This window comes from Orcinus orca, chromosome 6 (genome assembly GCF_937001465.1).
Source record: "Orcinus orca chromosome 6, mOrcOrc1.1, whole genome shotgun sequence".
Classification (NCBI taxonomy): Eukaryota; Metazoa; Chordata; class Mammalia; order Artiodactyla; family Delphinidae; genus Orcinus; species Orcinus orca.
The window spans coordinates 31,851,009-31,867,349 of NC_064564.1; the positions used below are offsets into that span (position 1 = coordinate 31,851,009).

General features: G+C 42.7%; 1 protein-coding gene across 3 annotated transcripts in view; it reads left to right on the forward strand.

The window, feature by feature from the left end:
• The window catches only part of FAM120A (family with sequence similarity 120A), a 104,276-nt gene that overhangs the window by 32,851 nt on the left and 55,084 nt on the right, over positions 1-16,341 (forward strand). For all 3 annotated transcript variants that reach the window (XM_004284106.3, XM_033413651.2, XM_049711481.1), the window contains exons 4-5: positions 6,200-6,328; positions 7,091-7,187. In XM_004284106.3, coding sequence (XP_004284154.1) covers positions 6,200-6,328; positions 7,091-7,187 — 226 coding nt within the window. The remainder of the gene's footprint in view (positions 1-6,199; positions 6,329-7,090; positions 7,188-16,341) is intronic.

Below are 16,341 nucleotides of genomic sequence, written 5' to 3' on the forward strand. Positions count from 1 at the left end.
TAGCATCAGAGATGTTGAAAAGGAAGAACAAAGTGAAAGGACTTAGTATTAGACTCACTTTAAAGCTATAATAATCAACTCAGTGTGGTACTGACATAAGGGTAGTTGAACAGATCAGTGGAGCAGAACAGAGTCCAGAAATAGACCCATATATATATTTAATTATTTTCACCAGAAGTCCCTAAGTAACTAAATGGGGAAGGGTTAGTTTTTACAATAGCTGGATATCCATATGCAAAAATTAAAAGAATATAAAAATTATTCTAGAAGAAAATATAAGAGAGGATCTTTATGACCTTGCGTTAGTCAAAGATTTCTTAGTTAAGAAAATGAAAAGCAAGCAACAACAGTGGGAGAGGAGCTATTTGCAGAATATTATCTCTGGTAAAGGACTTGTATCCAGAATGTGTAAAGAACAACACAATAAGAAGATACATAACGCAACAACAAAAAAAGATGGGTGAAATTTTGAACAGACGTTTTACAGAATATTCAGTAAGCACACAAAGAGATGCTCCATGGAATTAGGGAATGCAAATTAAAGCCATCATGAGCTACACTACCTGACCACTGGAATGGGCCAAATGAAGGAGACAGATGATGCCAAGTGTCAGTGTGTGTCAGCACCCATAGCTCTGAGATGTGGCTGCTGGGAAGCAGAATCCAGAATGGTCACTTTGAAAACAGTCTGGTAGTTTCTTACAAAGTTAAACATATACCTACCATACAACCCAGCAATCCCGCTGCTAGACATTTACTCACGAGAAATGAAATCCTATGTTCACAAAAATAATTGAACCTGAGTGTCCTGGCAGCTTTATCCATTGTAGTCTCAAACACACCAAGCAGTAGTCAGCTGGTGAATGGATGAATAAATTGTGGGACAGTCATACAACGACATGCTGATAGCAGTGAAAGGAACCAACTACTTTCTTATAATATGTATGAATCCTAAAAGCATTATCTTAAGTGAAAAGTCAAACACCAAAGAAATACATATGATTGATTTTATGTAAAACCCTGGAAAAGGCAAAAGTATGGTGATAGAAAGCAGGTTAGTGGTTGCCTAGGGCTATGATGGGAAGGGGCACAGGGAACTATTTGAGGTGATAGAAACGTAACACTTCATAATTATGGCGGTGGTTACACTAATGTATGCATTTATCAGAGCTCAGTGAATTATGTGCTTAAAATTGATGAATTTTACTTTAAGTAAAATATCTCAGTAAAACTGATTTTTAAAATTATGGTCTCCAACTTCAACCAAACTATCAGTGTCAGCAGTTAATCCTTTTATTCTCCTTAATATTTATCTTCAACATTCATCATCTCTTCAGACCTCTCTTCAGTTTCACGCTTTCTCTTACAGAGAGATCCTTTATCCGAGGATGGTGAGAGTCCTCAGCTTCTCGTTCCCCTGTTTTCATTCTTCTTCATCCAGGCCCATTTTACTTCCTGAGACTAGACTATCCTGACATTCTTGAGCTGTTGTCACTGAACACATCTAGGGAGCCCTGCGTTACTTCGTCCAATCACCTCCTTGCTCCTGTGTAGACGCCCCCCTCTTTTGGTCGTTGGCCCTCAGTTTGTAAATGTGGTCTAGTCTCCCATATTCTCCTAACTCTTTTTCATCCTCGAATCTCCCGAAGGCAACCTTCCATAATGTCCCCAACAGCTTAATCCACCCTCACTGCCCCCTGCACCCCTCCCCCCCGATTTCTGGTGGACACAGTTGGGTCTTTGTCCAAGGCTGTGGATTTGACAAATGCTTTGTCAAATGATTTTCAGCCTCTCTGGAGCACTTGACACTGTCAGTCATCCTGCTCTCCTCACCCCTCTGGGAAGTTCCTGCCTTGATTCCCAGACCCCAGCTTTGTTCTGTATTCCTTACTTCCACATCCTTTCCTTGTCTCTCGTGTGAGCTGGCTTCCTCTGGTTGCATGTGCATTCCCTAGGATCCATCTCTGTACCTTGCTGTGATCCTCACACTTTCTTTCTGGCACATCTCATCTGCCCTTAAGGTTTCAGCTACTATGTTGATGACTCTCCAGTGTACTTCTCCCAAGAGACCCCTTCCCTGAACCGCGCAGGGTGTATCCCACTGTCCACCAAGTCATCTCCACTTGGGCACTGCACCTGTGCACCAAATTTGATGTTTCTAACTTAGAAATGTCATCACCTTCTCTAAATAGGTTTATCGTCCTGTATTTTGTTTCCCGCTAGTGATACCACTGTCCCTGCAGTCATCAGGTTAGAAATTGAGAATTATCTTTGATTCTTCTCCTCTCTGCATCTGACTCTCTACATCTGGCCTTTCCCAACTTGCTGATCCTATCCTTCTCGACCACCTGTGTTATCGTTACTTAGGTTTACACAGGAGCTGCTAATGTTCCCTCCTTTGTTCCTCTGCCTTCATGCCCATCCTCCGTGTGTCTGGAACTCAGGCCTGATTTCATACCTCTCCTTTTGAAAATCTTTCTGTAGCTCCTTTCATCGACAACAGGGGTTTGGGTTTCACGGATCTGTTGGGGAAAACAAAAGTTGGGAGGGCTACTGTTGTGTTACCAACTTTTAATTATTCTAAATAAGAATGTTAGAGGAAAAAGGAACTCGCCGTCTACCATCATTTCATAGAAAAGGACATTTAATGCTAAAAGAGGCATAATTTAGAGACGACTAGACCAGAGTGTGGTGGCCAGGTGTGCAGTCTGCAGGTCAGGCGGTGGCCCAGCTACTCACCTCATTGGCTCATATGGGTGCCTGAATGAACTCCTCTGTCAGATGGGGAGTACATTTAAGAGTACACCTCACAGCATTGTTTTGCGGATTAAATGAAGTGATGCATGCTGAGAGCAGTGTGTGGCATATAGTCTAGAAGAACTCAATCACAGGACAGTACAGCCCCAGCTGGATGCAGACACTTCTGCAGGAGGGAGCCCAGGCCTGCCCTCCTTTCCCTGTGAGCCTACTGGTGACCCTTGCTCATAAAACAGTGATGGAATTTTTCTTTGTTGACACTTAATACTTTAAATACTTTAAATTCAAATCCATTAAATCCTTCAGTATATCTGCATAAGTTTCCCCCTGCAGAGCTCACATTTAGCATTGTTTGTGATTAATTGCATTTTAGCATTCTTTTCACAGCTATATTCAGGCAAATGTATACAAGATATGGATACACGTCATAACTTTTAAAGAATCTCAAGGCATAGTCATAACGGTTGTGGTGTTTAAATGTTTTCCTTACTCTTGACTCCTTTAGAAGATACTAGTCCTCAGGATATGTTCAGTGATTCAGTGGTTGGAGGGCTTCCTACAACAAACCGCCAGAGCTCCCTCACACAACTCTTTTTGTTGGTCTGGGGGCTGCAAGACGGCACTGGGTTGGATCTCAGGGCCTGCGCTCTGAGAACCACAGAGGATGCAGAAGCCTTTCTCCCTCCTCCGCTGGGCCATGAGTCCTCCAGGGTGTCCTCTGAGGGCCCTGTTGGAGTCTGGTGAGCATTTTTTCTCCAATAAGAATGTGAGCATCTTGAAGTCAAGACCCTGGGGAGCAGCTCCGTGTTCTTATTTTCTAGAATGATACCTTACCCACAAGTGAATGTCGATCAAATCAGGTTTGTAGTTTTCTTCCTGAAAATTGCCAAGATTTGTAATCCTTTCGCTTTGCTCTTTTCCAAATGGCAGTGAAGTGGATCAGGTTCTTCTGCTTCAGCAGTGATATTATGTGAAACTTTGTTTTTATAATCACTTGCATTTAAAGAGCAGCCAAGATGTAGCTTGGGAGCAGTAGCACCAACAGTCTCAGAGGAAGATGTGGGTGCTCACCCTGAGTTGGATTTGGAAGGCTGGATTAGGAATGAAGCTGGGGGAACGCGGGGTGGTGGGGCGTGAGGGAGGAGTCCGGGCCATGGGAAATTATAAAGGATGCCGTTTCAGGGTGGTGGTCATTAGCCTCTCAGAAGGATTTAGGGGCCCTCTAATTATAGGATCTGCTCACTTCAAGGATTTTATAGCCTTAGTGTTGTGGGGAGTGCGGGTAGTGAAGACGAGGATATCCACAGGAACCAAAGTGACAGACTCTGTCATTTTCACTTGAGGTGGGATGGGACGGTATGCGGCTGCCCAGTCGTCTGTGGTGTCCCGGTGTCAGGGTGCACACGCTGGGAGAGGCTGCCTGCACTACCACATTAGCTCCCAACTGCTGGAGGAAAGCCCTTTTCATATTTTGGACATCTATGTACCCAGTAAATTCTGTTCTAACCATGTTAATCGTCATTTGTTCTATATATAAACTCCTTCTACAGTGGCCGGCCTTTCCAGTACTGTATGCAACATAATGAGGTAACCCTAGGCTTTCAGACTGCCAGGGGGAATTCTTTGGGCAACTAGTCTCAAACTGTAGTTAGAGACAGAAAGTCGAGGCCCAGAGAGGGGGTTGTCCAAGGGCCTGGAGGCCACTGGCCATTGCAGACTCTCCTCAGGCAAGGCTGTCCCCTTCCCTGTGGAATGTGCTCACCAGGGGGGAAATGTCGATGGTAGGACAGCTCAGGGTTTCTGTCCTGACTCCTCATTCCTGGGGCTGCCACCAGCTGACCCTCCTCCCTGTCATGGCTGTGGGACTATTAAACACCCCAAAAGTCGGGGAGTGGACAGAACTTCCATTTCTCCCAGACTGGCTGGAACGTACTGTTCCAGGGACCTCTTCTTCATGAGGCGTGTGTGTGTCAGTAGTTTTTCATTCTGCAGAGGGGGAATTGGGTTTCTAGGAATGTGCTCGTGGTCTGCAGCCTCAGACATTTTACTAGTTCCCTGGAGTTCATTGTGATGGGATTTACCTTCACCAAACACTGACCAGAGCAAGGAGATAAATGCTTCCCTAGGAGACAGAGCAGCTAACATTTTCAAACATAGAAAACATTATTTCAGAAGAAAACCATTGCTTGGGACTTCCCTGGTGGTCCAATGGTTAAGTTTCTGTGCTTCCACTGCAGGGGGCGCGGGTTTGATCCCTGGTTGGGGAACTAAGATCCCGCATGCTGTGCCTTAAAACAGCAAATAATATCTTACAGTTCTGGAGGTCACAACCAAAGTGGGTCGCACTGGGCTAAAATCAAGGTATCAGCAGGGCCAGGGAGAATGTTTCTTCCGGAGGCTCCAGGGAGAGTTTCCTGCCTTTTCCAGCATCTGTAGGTGCTACGTTCCATGGCTCATGGCCCTTCCTCCATCATCAAAGCTGGCAATGGCCGGTGGAGTCCTGCTCTACCTCATGTGTGAAACCTGCTCCTCTGCCTTCCCTTCTACCTTAGAGGGTCCTATGATGACATTGGGCCCATCTGAATAATCCAGGGTAACAGGCTTGGCCTGAGGTTAGCAGACAGCCAACCTACCCCCTCCTGCCGTGTAACGTACCACATTCATAGGTGTGGTGGGCAGGAGTGCACAGCTCTGGAAACACAAAGCCTTTAGATGTTTTTGCCATCTTTTTTATCTTTATGATCTTTGTGACTAAATAGGAAATAAAATGTCATTTCATACTGTCATTCAATTAAAAAAAGTTTTATAAACAGAGTTAGTACCTGATTCATCTTTGTTTCTAAGAACATGGGCATACCTTAACTTTGTTAAATTAAGGTATCTTTTTTCTTTTAGTTTTCATGAAAAAGTCCAAAACAAACCTTTTTTAAAAAAATTTGCTTACTTACCTTTTCCTGGTATCAACTGTTCTTGGATAGAAAATACTCCTACACTTTATTCCGTGTGTCTTTCACCAGACATGTCCCTCAGCAGTCAGGGATACCATTGTCCTCCCCTTCAGAGCTTACCTTGGCTTTTTGCAGAGGTCTCAGGTGCTTGGGGCTGCATTCATCCAGCACAGCCTCCTGCTGCCTGGTGTCGAAAGAAAGGAAGCATCTGTGGCCCAGGGCTTCTCTGTGCTGTGCTCACATGAGCAGGTTGCAGACATCCCAGAAGTGATGGAAGGCTGTCAGACGCTCTTTTACCTAGCCAGGTTGAAGCAGCTGAGTTATAGTTCAACAACTGAAAGGGAGATCCAGGGCTTGATTCTCAGACCACCAAAGTCTTGGGGCCAAGAAATCACAAATTGATAATAATCAGGCCCTTAGAACGGAAACATCACCTGGAGTTTCTGGGCCTGTGTTTAGAATTAGTGTATTGACACGTGTGCTTGTCTCCTTAGGTCCGGGCCCACCAGCTGGTCTTGCCACCGTGTGATGTGGTGATCAAGGCTGTGGCTGACTACGTTCGCAACATCCAGGATACCTCGGACTTGGATGCCATAGCTAAAGATGTTTTCCAGCATTCTCAGGTACAAATACAAGCTCCTGGGTAGCGCTTTGTGCTATGGTGTGTGCTGGGTTTGGAAGGGGTTTGAGAGGCATACACCAGCCGTGTCCAGGAGTGCTTGCCCAGCTGTCAGGCCTCTGCCAGCCAGGAGGGCTGGCACCTCACCTAGCTCCTCCAGCCTCCCCTCCGGCCTGCACAGAGGAGGGATTGAGGTAGATGAATGGTAAGGTCTCTGCTGCTCCTAGATTTGCCATCATAATTTAATGGGATTTCTACTAAGAAGACAGGCGAATCAAATGGAATTGTGGACCTCTGATTTGTCCATCCCTTCAGGTGATGATCAGGGATTTCTTCTTCCTTTTTTGGAAAGTAAGGATGTGAGGGGGGTCAGGGTTAGTAGAAGAGGTGAAGTTTCTGTGACTTCCTGTTTGCTCTCTGAAGAACTAAAACTGCTCCCCCACTTGCTGGAGATGAAAAGTAAAACCTTTCTGGGTAGCACCAGAGACCTGGCCAAGGAAAAGTTGGAGGACTGCATCCCAGAACTCAGGTCTCCTGACTGCCATGTCAGACTCTGATAAGTGCATTGCTCTAAGAGAATGAATGTTCGATTTGTTTCTTTAATGATAATCTGTTGATTTTCCTTGAAGATTTTAATGTCATTTCTGAACTCTCATTTAGCTTGAAAGGCTGAAGATTATTATACATGTGCTGAATTATAAAAATATATTAATACACATGACCAGTGGCATACTGATTTACAAATGTTTTCCTGCGTTTATTTCAGTCTAGAACAGATGACAAAGTTATTCGATTTAAGAGAGCAATTGGATATTATTCAGCGACTAGTAAGCCTATGGCATTTCACCCACCACATTACTTAGGTAAGTAACTCAAAGCCTCTGTGATGGATGCTGACCATGCAATAACCAAAGAGATTTAAATATTCACCCAGTAACCTTGTTGGTTTATTCTTTTGAATTGAGATTTCTATAGTTATACAAATAAGTATAGCAGAACTTCCTGGGCAGACTCAGTGGTAATTCCTGAAAGTGTTGAAGAGCAAGAGAAAACTTCCGAGACTGGAGGAGAAGAGCAGGCAGCCATGAGGACCAAGGCTAGCAGATGATGGTGATGCTGACATCTCTGTCTGTGAGGTGTCCTCTTGCAGAGAGCACCAAGGACATAGAAGACCCTCTGGATCTATAAGTGCCTTCATAAATGCAGTGGATTTGTGTCTCCTCTTGTTGCCTTTTTTGGCAAAATATCAAATTTCACTCAGAGATTTGAAATTGGGGAATAAAAAACAATTATAAACTGTTTGCCTGAAGGCTGCTTGATAGGGAATATCTCATGGGAGGTTGTAAAGCACTAACCCTAAATACCAACCTCCTTCCTGAGTGAGATTGCCTTTCTTAGGCTCCAGAGCAGTAAAGCTATGAGAAATCATATTGCCAACCGTTGTTTCAGTTGTGCTTATTTCATATAATGAAAGAAGTCATGTTCCTGAGATTGTCTGTAGTGACATTCTAGTCCTCATATGACAATTGTACTTTAAACATTCATTATAGTATACTTGGGACTAGAACATTTAAAGAGAAGGAAAATGTGGGGAGAGAAAGGATAGAGAAAGACACTTGACTTAACATTTGGCGTTTATCTGAGCTGATAACAGTTTGGAAGATGCTCTGAAGAGGAAGGTGAGTTTTAAATTAGGTTTAAGTTTGAACTTCTCAAAAATATTTACTGTTCTATAAAGTGCTTTCATGTTCTTATTAAATCATCAAAGGACATTATGAGGTAAGTATTTTATAAATGAAGTCAATACTCTTAGAATTCACTTTCACTCAGTGATTTATGGACAACAGTGGTGTAATTGGTAAAGAATTTGGGGTATTTAGGGTGATGTTTTCAAGCAGGTTAATGTAGGTGATAACTACCTACAAATCCTTCTATAAAGCATTTCCCATTGCTTCTGACTGTTGCAGTAATCTGAATTGTACAGCAAGGGACTTAACAAAGCACAGTCACAGAATTACAACAGGGCAGGAAGTTTGGGGCAGTGTAGAGTTCAGTGTATGGCCTGGAATGTTGGGATGAAATTGAGAGAGGTTGAGGCAAGATTGGGAAGGAAGGTTTATTTCAGGTTAGATACACATAATTTGGAGCCAGCAGAAACAGATTAATGTAAAAATCACTTTTATTGTTTTTTTTTCTGATAAGTATAAAGAAATAAAAGTATCTGGAGAAAGTGCTCATTGATTTCATCTATATGTGCTGTTAGGGACCCACTAAATGGAGAGTGATGACTGAAACGGAAATCAAGAGCGTAGAAGAGGCAACACTGAGTTGGGGAAATACTTTCTTGGCATCCCAAGTGAGAACCTAAGACATATTTTCCACAAAAATATTCTTATAAGTAATAGGTAGGTCATAAGTGGTCTTTTCCAACCATAGTTCATTATATTATTCTACAGGAAAACACATCCAGAATTTTGAAGAACCAATATTGGAAAATAACTTTCTTGTTCATTAGACCCTGTCTGTATTAATCATTTTAGAAACTGGAATATGTGTAGAGTTTTGAAGAAATCTTACAGAAAAATGAGGAGAGTTGACTCTACCCAGAGGTTTCTAAATCTGGCTAGAATTTTAGGTTCTACCACAGAACAGTTTTCAGAAGCCTAATTGGCCTCAGGGTTCTGTATTTTCAAAAGAAAAACCTTCCTGGCCAGACCCCATGTGGACTGGCGTTGGGGGGTGACTGCTGTGTCTTCCATGCTTTTCCTTCTGAGTTTGTGGTTCTCTGCAGCATTGAGAAAAAAACCTCAGATCTCCATACTGTTATTGGATGGTGTGGAATTTACAAAGGAAGTGCACATGCTCCCTGTCCCGTTGCTGGGAGGCCTGGTCTGCATAGTGCATGGTCTTTTTCAGGGTGGAAAAAGAATTTTTTCCAGCCCATGCTGTTTTTGTACTATGAACTCCCAGAAATTATCTATATTATATAACGTATTATAGATTATGGATATTTAATATATAATACCTATCTGTATATATGTATATTTCTGAATTATCTACTAGATTTTTAAAATGTTACAGGTGAGATTAATATTATTTTTCAAGCATTTACTGTATCAGAAACACTGTGTTGGGAATGGGGGATCTAGATATGATTATAATTTTTTCCTTTCCATCATAGCACTTAATGTCCACCATCTCCAGAGAATCTGCAGTCTAAATGTAAGATATGTCAGAATTGAGTTGTCAGCAATATTTGGCTTCCTGGTTGAACAAGTAGTTCTTAAACCTTAGCTGTGCTCCAAAATCATTGGCAGAATTTAAAAATAACAAATAACAGATGTTAGAGGCCCGCCTCAGGTCTGTGAACGTGGACTCTGTAGGCGTGAACTAATCCTAGTGTATTTGTGGAAAGCTGTGCAAATAAAACAGAGGCCTTGTTAGTCTGAAGAAACATGCACTGTGTCCTCTTGGCCTTCCTCAATGAAAAATAGATGAGCTCTCACTGCACACCTACTAGAATAGCTTAAGATCCAGAACACTGTCACCACCAAATGCTGGTGAGGATGTGGAACACAGAAATTCTCATTTCTTGCTGGTGGGAATACAAAATGGTACAGCCACTCTGAAGACAGTTCGGCAGTTTCTTACAAAACCAAACAAGTTTCTTACAAAAACCAACTGCCACAAGATCCAGTAATCCTGCTCCTTGGTATTTACCCAAAGGAGTTGAATACTTATGTTCACACAGAAACCTGCACATGAATGTTTATAGTAGCTTTAGTCATTATTGCCAAAACATGGAAGTAACCAAGATATCCTTCACCAGGTGAATGAATAAATAAACTGCTACATCCAGGCAATGGAATATTATTCAGTGCTGAAAAGAAATTGGCTATTAAGCCATGAAAACCCATGGAGAAACCTTTAATGTACATTACTAAGTGAAAGAAGCCAACCTGAAAATGCTACATACTGTATGATTCCAACTATATGACATGCTGGAAAAGGCAAAACTACGGAGACATTAAGATGATCAGGGGTTCCAGGGTTTGAGGGTGAGAGAGGAATAAATAGGCAAAGCATGGGATTTTTAGAGCAGTGAAAATATTCCTTATGATACTATAATGCTGGATTTATGTCCTTGTAAGTTTGTCCAAACCTATAGAATACACAACACCAAGAGGGAATCCTACTGTGAACTATAGACTTTAGTTAATAGTAATGCATCAATATTGGATCATCAGTTGTAACAAATGTAGCACACTAATGCAAGGTGTATACTTTCTGCTTATGTTTTCTGTAAAGCTGAACTGCTCAAAAAATAGTCTATTAATTTTTTGAAAAACGTAAATGAGCCTTTGATGTATTCACTTCCTGCCAGGCACTATGCTGAGTGTTGGACAGGGTGGTAGACAAGACAGATGTCATCCTTGCCCTTGTAGGTGATTGAGACGAGGAATCATACAGGAATGTGAACAGGAAGGTCACGGAAGACCAACCCGGTTAAAACAGTACTTGATTAAACCAGTGTTTAGTTCTGCTCAATTAAATTAATGTTTAGGTGAGGTTTGAGTGTAGAGTAGGAATTTAGCAAGACGACGATAGAGAGGAAGTATATGTGCAGAGGAGACAGAATGTGTAAAGGTCCTGAGGTGAGAGGACAGGATGTAGAAGAAACAGAAGAATGTGGTTGGAGCACAGGAAAGCAAGGGAAGGAATGGTCAGGTGATGCTTGTCGGGCCATGCATGGCCTTAGATTTTAGACTTACACTTTGGACCGCGAAAGCTCACTGAAAGATTTTTTTCATTGTAAAAACTTAAATTATTTTGAAACTATCATACACACAGTATATTTGTACAGTAAATTATTTTGAAACTCTCATACACACAGTATATTTGTACAGTAAATTATTTTGAAACTATCATACACACAGTATATTTGTACAGTAAATAAAACAAACATCAGTGGAATGTTACTAGTATCAGAGCCCTATCCCTGTCTCTTCCTGGTCATGTTCCCCTGTATTCCGGCACCCTGAATTTTGTATTAATGGTCCCCTTGCTTTTCTTTATTGTGTGTGTACCCTGAGTACTAATTGGAGCAGCGGAAGTAGGTCGGATGCCCTGGGGAGGTTTTCTGTGGAGGGCCCTCTGTATGGAGGTCTTGAGATGGTGTACCTCAGATCAGGGAAAGGAGGTGGAGCTGGGGGCACAGGGAGAGCAGTGCAGCAGCCAGAATAGGAGTCGTGGCAAGAACAATTGTCAGCAGAGGTGAGGGGGAGACTTCTGTGGCACTCACAGCTCCCAGACCCCGTGCAGGTGCGGGTGCCTGCGTGATCCTCAACGAGGTGCAAGGGATCCTAGGAAAAATAGTTTTTTAGCTTTGCGGCTTCTTCTGTGCTGTAAAATATGGAAGAGGGTGGGGTAGGTGGCCAGCACCAGTCCTCCAAATCCACCTCCAATTGCTTCCATAAAGGGTGGGGCTTGAAATGGGAGGGAACTTTGAACATGCTTAAACTTTTAGGTGGATGATGAAAGCTGAGAGGGGGCTATGAAGGTAGAAGGAAGGTTGGAGGTAATAGTGACCCCCGGTCCCTTGGAGCACAGAGGAGTAGGGGTCTGGTGGGGACTAAGGGAGCCCTCAGGGCAGCAGGCCAGCATGAACAAATAATAGAGAATTGTGCAAAGAGAACCATATTGAAATAGGAGCTGTCACCGCTAAAGCAAAGAACAAATTCTACATAGTGACCACAAAGAAAGGACCTCTGGCTATAGAAACTTCCTAGGTGCTGGCAGAGAGGCCCCATGGGTGTTTTATCTGGACGGGCTTGCCCAGCTCAGGGGCCTGCATCAGCCTGTGTCCTGACAGGCCCCCAAGGCTGGCCACATTCTACCTGACTGGGTCAGAGGATCCTGATTCACAAATTGCCAGATGGCAAACTTCAGTGCCAACCGCTGGTGACCCATCTACAAGAGAACATAAATGCCTACTGTCTTAACAGGAACAATTAGACTCCGTAGTTGGTGCTCCTGGGCCATGGCTCTTGGGACCAGGGCTCAGAAAGGTGCATCTTCAAGTGTAAGGGAGAAGCAAGGACCAGTCAGTGGGCCCTCATTCTGAGCCATGGCTTTACTGGAAGGCATCACTTTCTGGTGTCTTGAGAAGGCGGGTTCCTGAGGCTACAGTCTGCACAGTGCTCACCAAACTGTTCTGTTGATTGTTGCTGGGCTTCTAGGTTGTGTTGACAGTCTTTTTGAAAATACATCTCTACCTCCCCAACAACACACACTCCCAGCATGAGAGGGGATGGTCAGGAAATGTCCCCCCCCTGAACATGAAGACACAGTCTGTGAAGAAGGATGTGGTACCTGCTGGGCTTCCTCAGCTGATGAGAAGAGGCTGTTAGGTCTCCAGGACCCAAGGTCACTCATTCGGGTCCACTGTGGGACACAGAGGTCATGCAGAGTCCATAGTGTGACCTGCCTAGAATAGAGGGCGATGGCATGTACACATGTGTCTGGGGAGCAGAAGTGAGAGAGAGCAGAACGCTGCCCACGCTGCTCCTGTTGCTCGAACTGTTGAACTCCTCAGCATCGCTGCTACCCTACGCCAGGTGACATGGCCCTCAGGACTTCGTCCACCTGCCATCGTCCATGCGCCCAGGCTCACTATGCAGGGGTGGCACAGGCCTCCTGCTGCAAGTGCTGGCTGTAGCCAGGCCGCAGGACCCATAGTGGGCCTGACTGTACATACTATAAGGCAACTTGCCCTGTTCCCACCCAACAGTGTGCCTTTGGAGCTTCCCTGTAACTTCACAAAGGTTTGCCTTAGTATTTTTTTTTTTTTTGCCTTAGTATTTTTAAAGCTCGTCTAATGTTCCACAGTGGGGATGTGCTGTAATCTACTTAACCACGTTCTGTAGTCATCACTAGAATATTTTTAGTTTTTCTACTGTTACAATGATCACTTTAAAAAATTTTTGTCACCAAGTATATGATATTATACTGTTGCTCTACTCTACTAATAAGTTTTTGAAATTTGGCAAGTTATATAATATTCATTCTTATAGTTTTGACTACTAAACCCACTCTTTCCAAGGTTTTTGCTTAAATTTTCTTATTATGGAAAGCTTTAAATGTAACTGAAAAATACAAAGGATAGTATCATGAGCATTAGGGTACGCACTAAACAGGTTTAACAAATGTCTTTAAAGAAATACATTAGGCTTTTCTTTTTTTTTTTTTTTTTTTTTGCGGTACGTGGGCCTCTCACTGTTGTGGCCTCTCCCGTTGCGGAGCACAGGCTCCGGACGCGCAGGCTCAGCGGCCATGGCTCACAGGCCCAGCCGCTCCACGGCATGCGGGATCCTCCTGGTCCGGGGCACGAACCCGTGTCCCCTGCATCGGCAGGCGGACTCTCAACCACTGCGCCACCAGGGAAGCCCTACGTTAGGCTTTTCTAAAAGTCATGTCTGTCCCCCTCTAATGGTTTTTATAGTTCCTTACCTCATATATGGAATAATAAGTCATAGTGTTTTGATTTTTAATTAAATGCTGTATTGTACCTGTCATACTGTACTTGCTGTTTTTGAGATGTGTGCATGTTCATCTTTTTCAATTTTTATCTTTTTAAAGCTAATGCAAATGGCATTGATGTCAAGCCCCCAGGGGTCTGACAGAATAGATGCTGCCAAAGAGAAGCTAAGATGCTATCATGTTAAATAGGAAGTCCACTTATTCTTTCTCCTTGATTCCTGGGTAGATTAGTGGATTCTCTCAGTCTGTTCCTGTGGCCTTTCATTCAGTTTTTAGTCAGTTTATTTCAGTTGATGTGGTATGCAGTGCTATAGGTTGTCTGGTCTTAAGGGTTTTTGAAAGGTCATTTTTTTAAAAAACCTGAAAATTGGTCATTTTAGAAGAACTGGAAATACATCTCCTTTCAGTTGCTGTCTGGTTTAAAAGACTGCAAGGTGTGTCTTCCTGAGATGGGCACAGCTTGTCATCAGGTCTGTTGGTGGCTTCTCAGTATTCAGTGACAGAAGGGGACTGCTAGTTCAGTTTATCAGTGACTTCCAAATAAAGGCCTTTAGACTTTTCTTTTAGGTTGTGCTTTTTAGAATTCACAGATGGACAGAAACTGCTTTGTCTTGATTTATCATAGGCTTATAAAACCATGTAGGTGGCTGAATGAAATTTAAGAGTTCTTTTCTTTTGCTATTTAACGCCTACGATTCAAACCTGATTAAGTGAACTCAGGAATTTAATAGATTTGGATAAAATTTGGGATAAGTTTCTCACTATTCAGACTCTTGCTCTTCTAGACTCAGGTGTCACGTGGATTTGAATAATACTGTATCCTTTGAGGTCCACACATGCTATCCAAACTCAAGGACAGAAGAGATTTGGATAACCAGGGATGCTGTGTAAGCACCAGGATACCTCCTGACCATGGTATATTCCTACACCAACCATCAAGCAGTCAAAGCAGCCCTTGTCATTGTTGAACAGCTCTAGTTCTCAGAAAGGTCTTATTTATTGACATATTAACCTGAAATGTGCTTCCCTAGGTTAAGTTTTTTCATTGCTCATAATTCTTTCAGGTGCCTACTTGCTTTATTCATGATCTTACTTTAATTTGCCCTACACTTAGCCTTCCATTGTGAGGGCTTCTCTCCTGGACAGTGGCCTCTGACTCTTCCTGTGGGGCCTTGCCAGCACTGTGGCTCCAGGTGGGCATCAGCTGCCCCAGCTCTGAGCTCTTGGGAGTTGGTACTCACTAGGAACTGACAAGGTTCAGTCCTCTAAGAGCTGGGATGATTTCTGTCTCCTCCTTCCCAAAAGCCCCCATGCCTCCTTGGCTATGCCCGGCCTACCAGGCTTCATAGGCCACACCAGTGTCCTGTTGGTTCCCACTGTCCCCCACACTAGCTTGCCTTCGAAAGCTATTCGTTTGGGAGAGGATGAAAACAAATTATGTAAAATTCTCCATATAACTTTGTACCTTAAGTTCTGTAGAGTATTGGTATTGAGTAAATATGTCAACATGGTTAACATAGTTTGAAAATTTTGCTTTGTTTTTTTGCAAGCATTGAAAACTAGTGTTGGTGGTAGGGAATATATTGGTTTATTTATTCTTTAAATTTTCAAAGCTATGTTTTTTGTGTAACACTTAAGTCATGCATCAGCACCCATCTAAATTATAGAATTAAAAAAATATTACTTTGTTACCATTGTTTGTTTAATGTAACATCTTCACAGTAACATGCCCAGTAATAGATGAATATTTGTTAGGTAGGGGTAGGGGTGGCTAGTTCTCAGTAGAGTTTTTGGTTAACACCATTCCTTCTTTTAATCGTATTTTAATTTAGAGAAAAGCTGGTTAGCTTCATACAGGCACAGTAAGTAATTCAAGGGAGTGGATACTGCACAGAGTGTCTTATCTATGAGAGTTCACAGCTAACTAAGCACAGCCGTAAGGGCTGCAATGCATGCTTTCTTTCTCTTATTCTCAAAGTCTTTAATATTTAAATATTTTTAAATTATGAAAATATTTTTCAAATACTAATTAAATACTTTTTTCCCTTTCGTCTGTCTTCATTCTGCATACTTTTCTAACAAAGGCCTACCTCTCTTAGTAAGTATTTGTGAAAGGAAGAGAATGAGAAACTGGTGGTGTTAATCTCCACTCTGAACTGGTGTCAATTCTGAGAAAGATGTCCTTGTCACACAGAAGACAGACAATGACTCTGCTTAGCTGCACGAGGGCACTGAGAACAAGAACTGATTTATAAGAAGGCATGCAGTATGCAGAGGCAGGCCCTCGCTTATTAGGCATTTCTGCAGCCATCAGAGAAATGTAGACAAATTAATTCACTTAATAGACTAGGTTATGATAGAATAGTAACTAGTCCTGTGGGTTCTCAAAGGTTTATTTGAGGTCAGGGATTGAAATATGATTTTAGAAAATGTTCTTTCCTTGGAAATCTTTGCTTTTAAGTTATAGTTTTGTGTGTG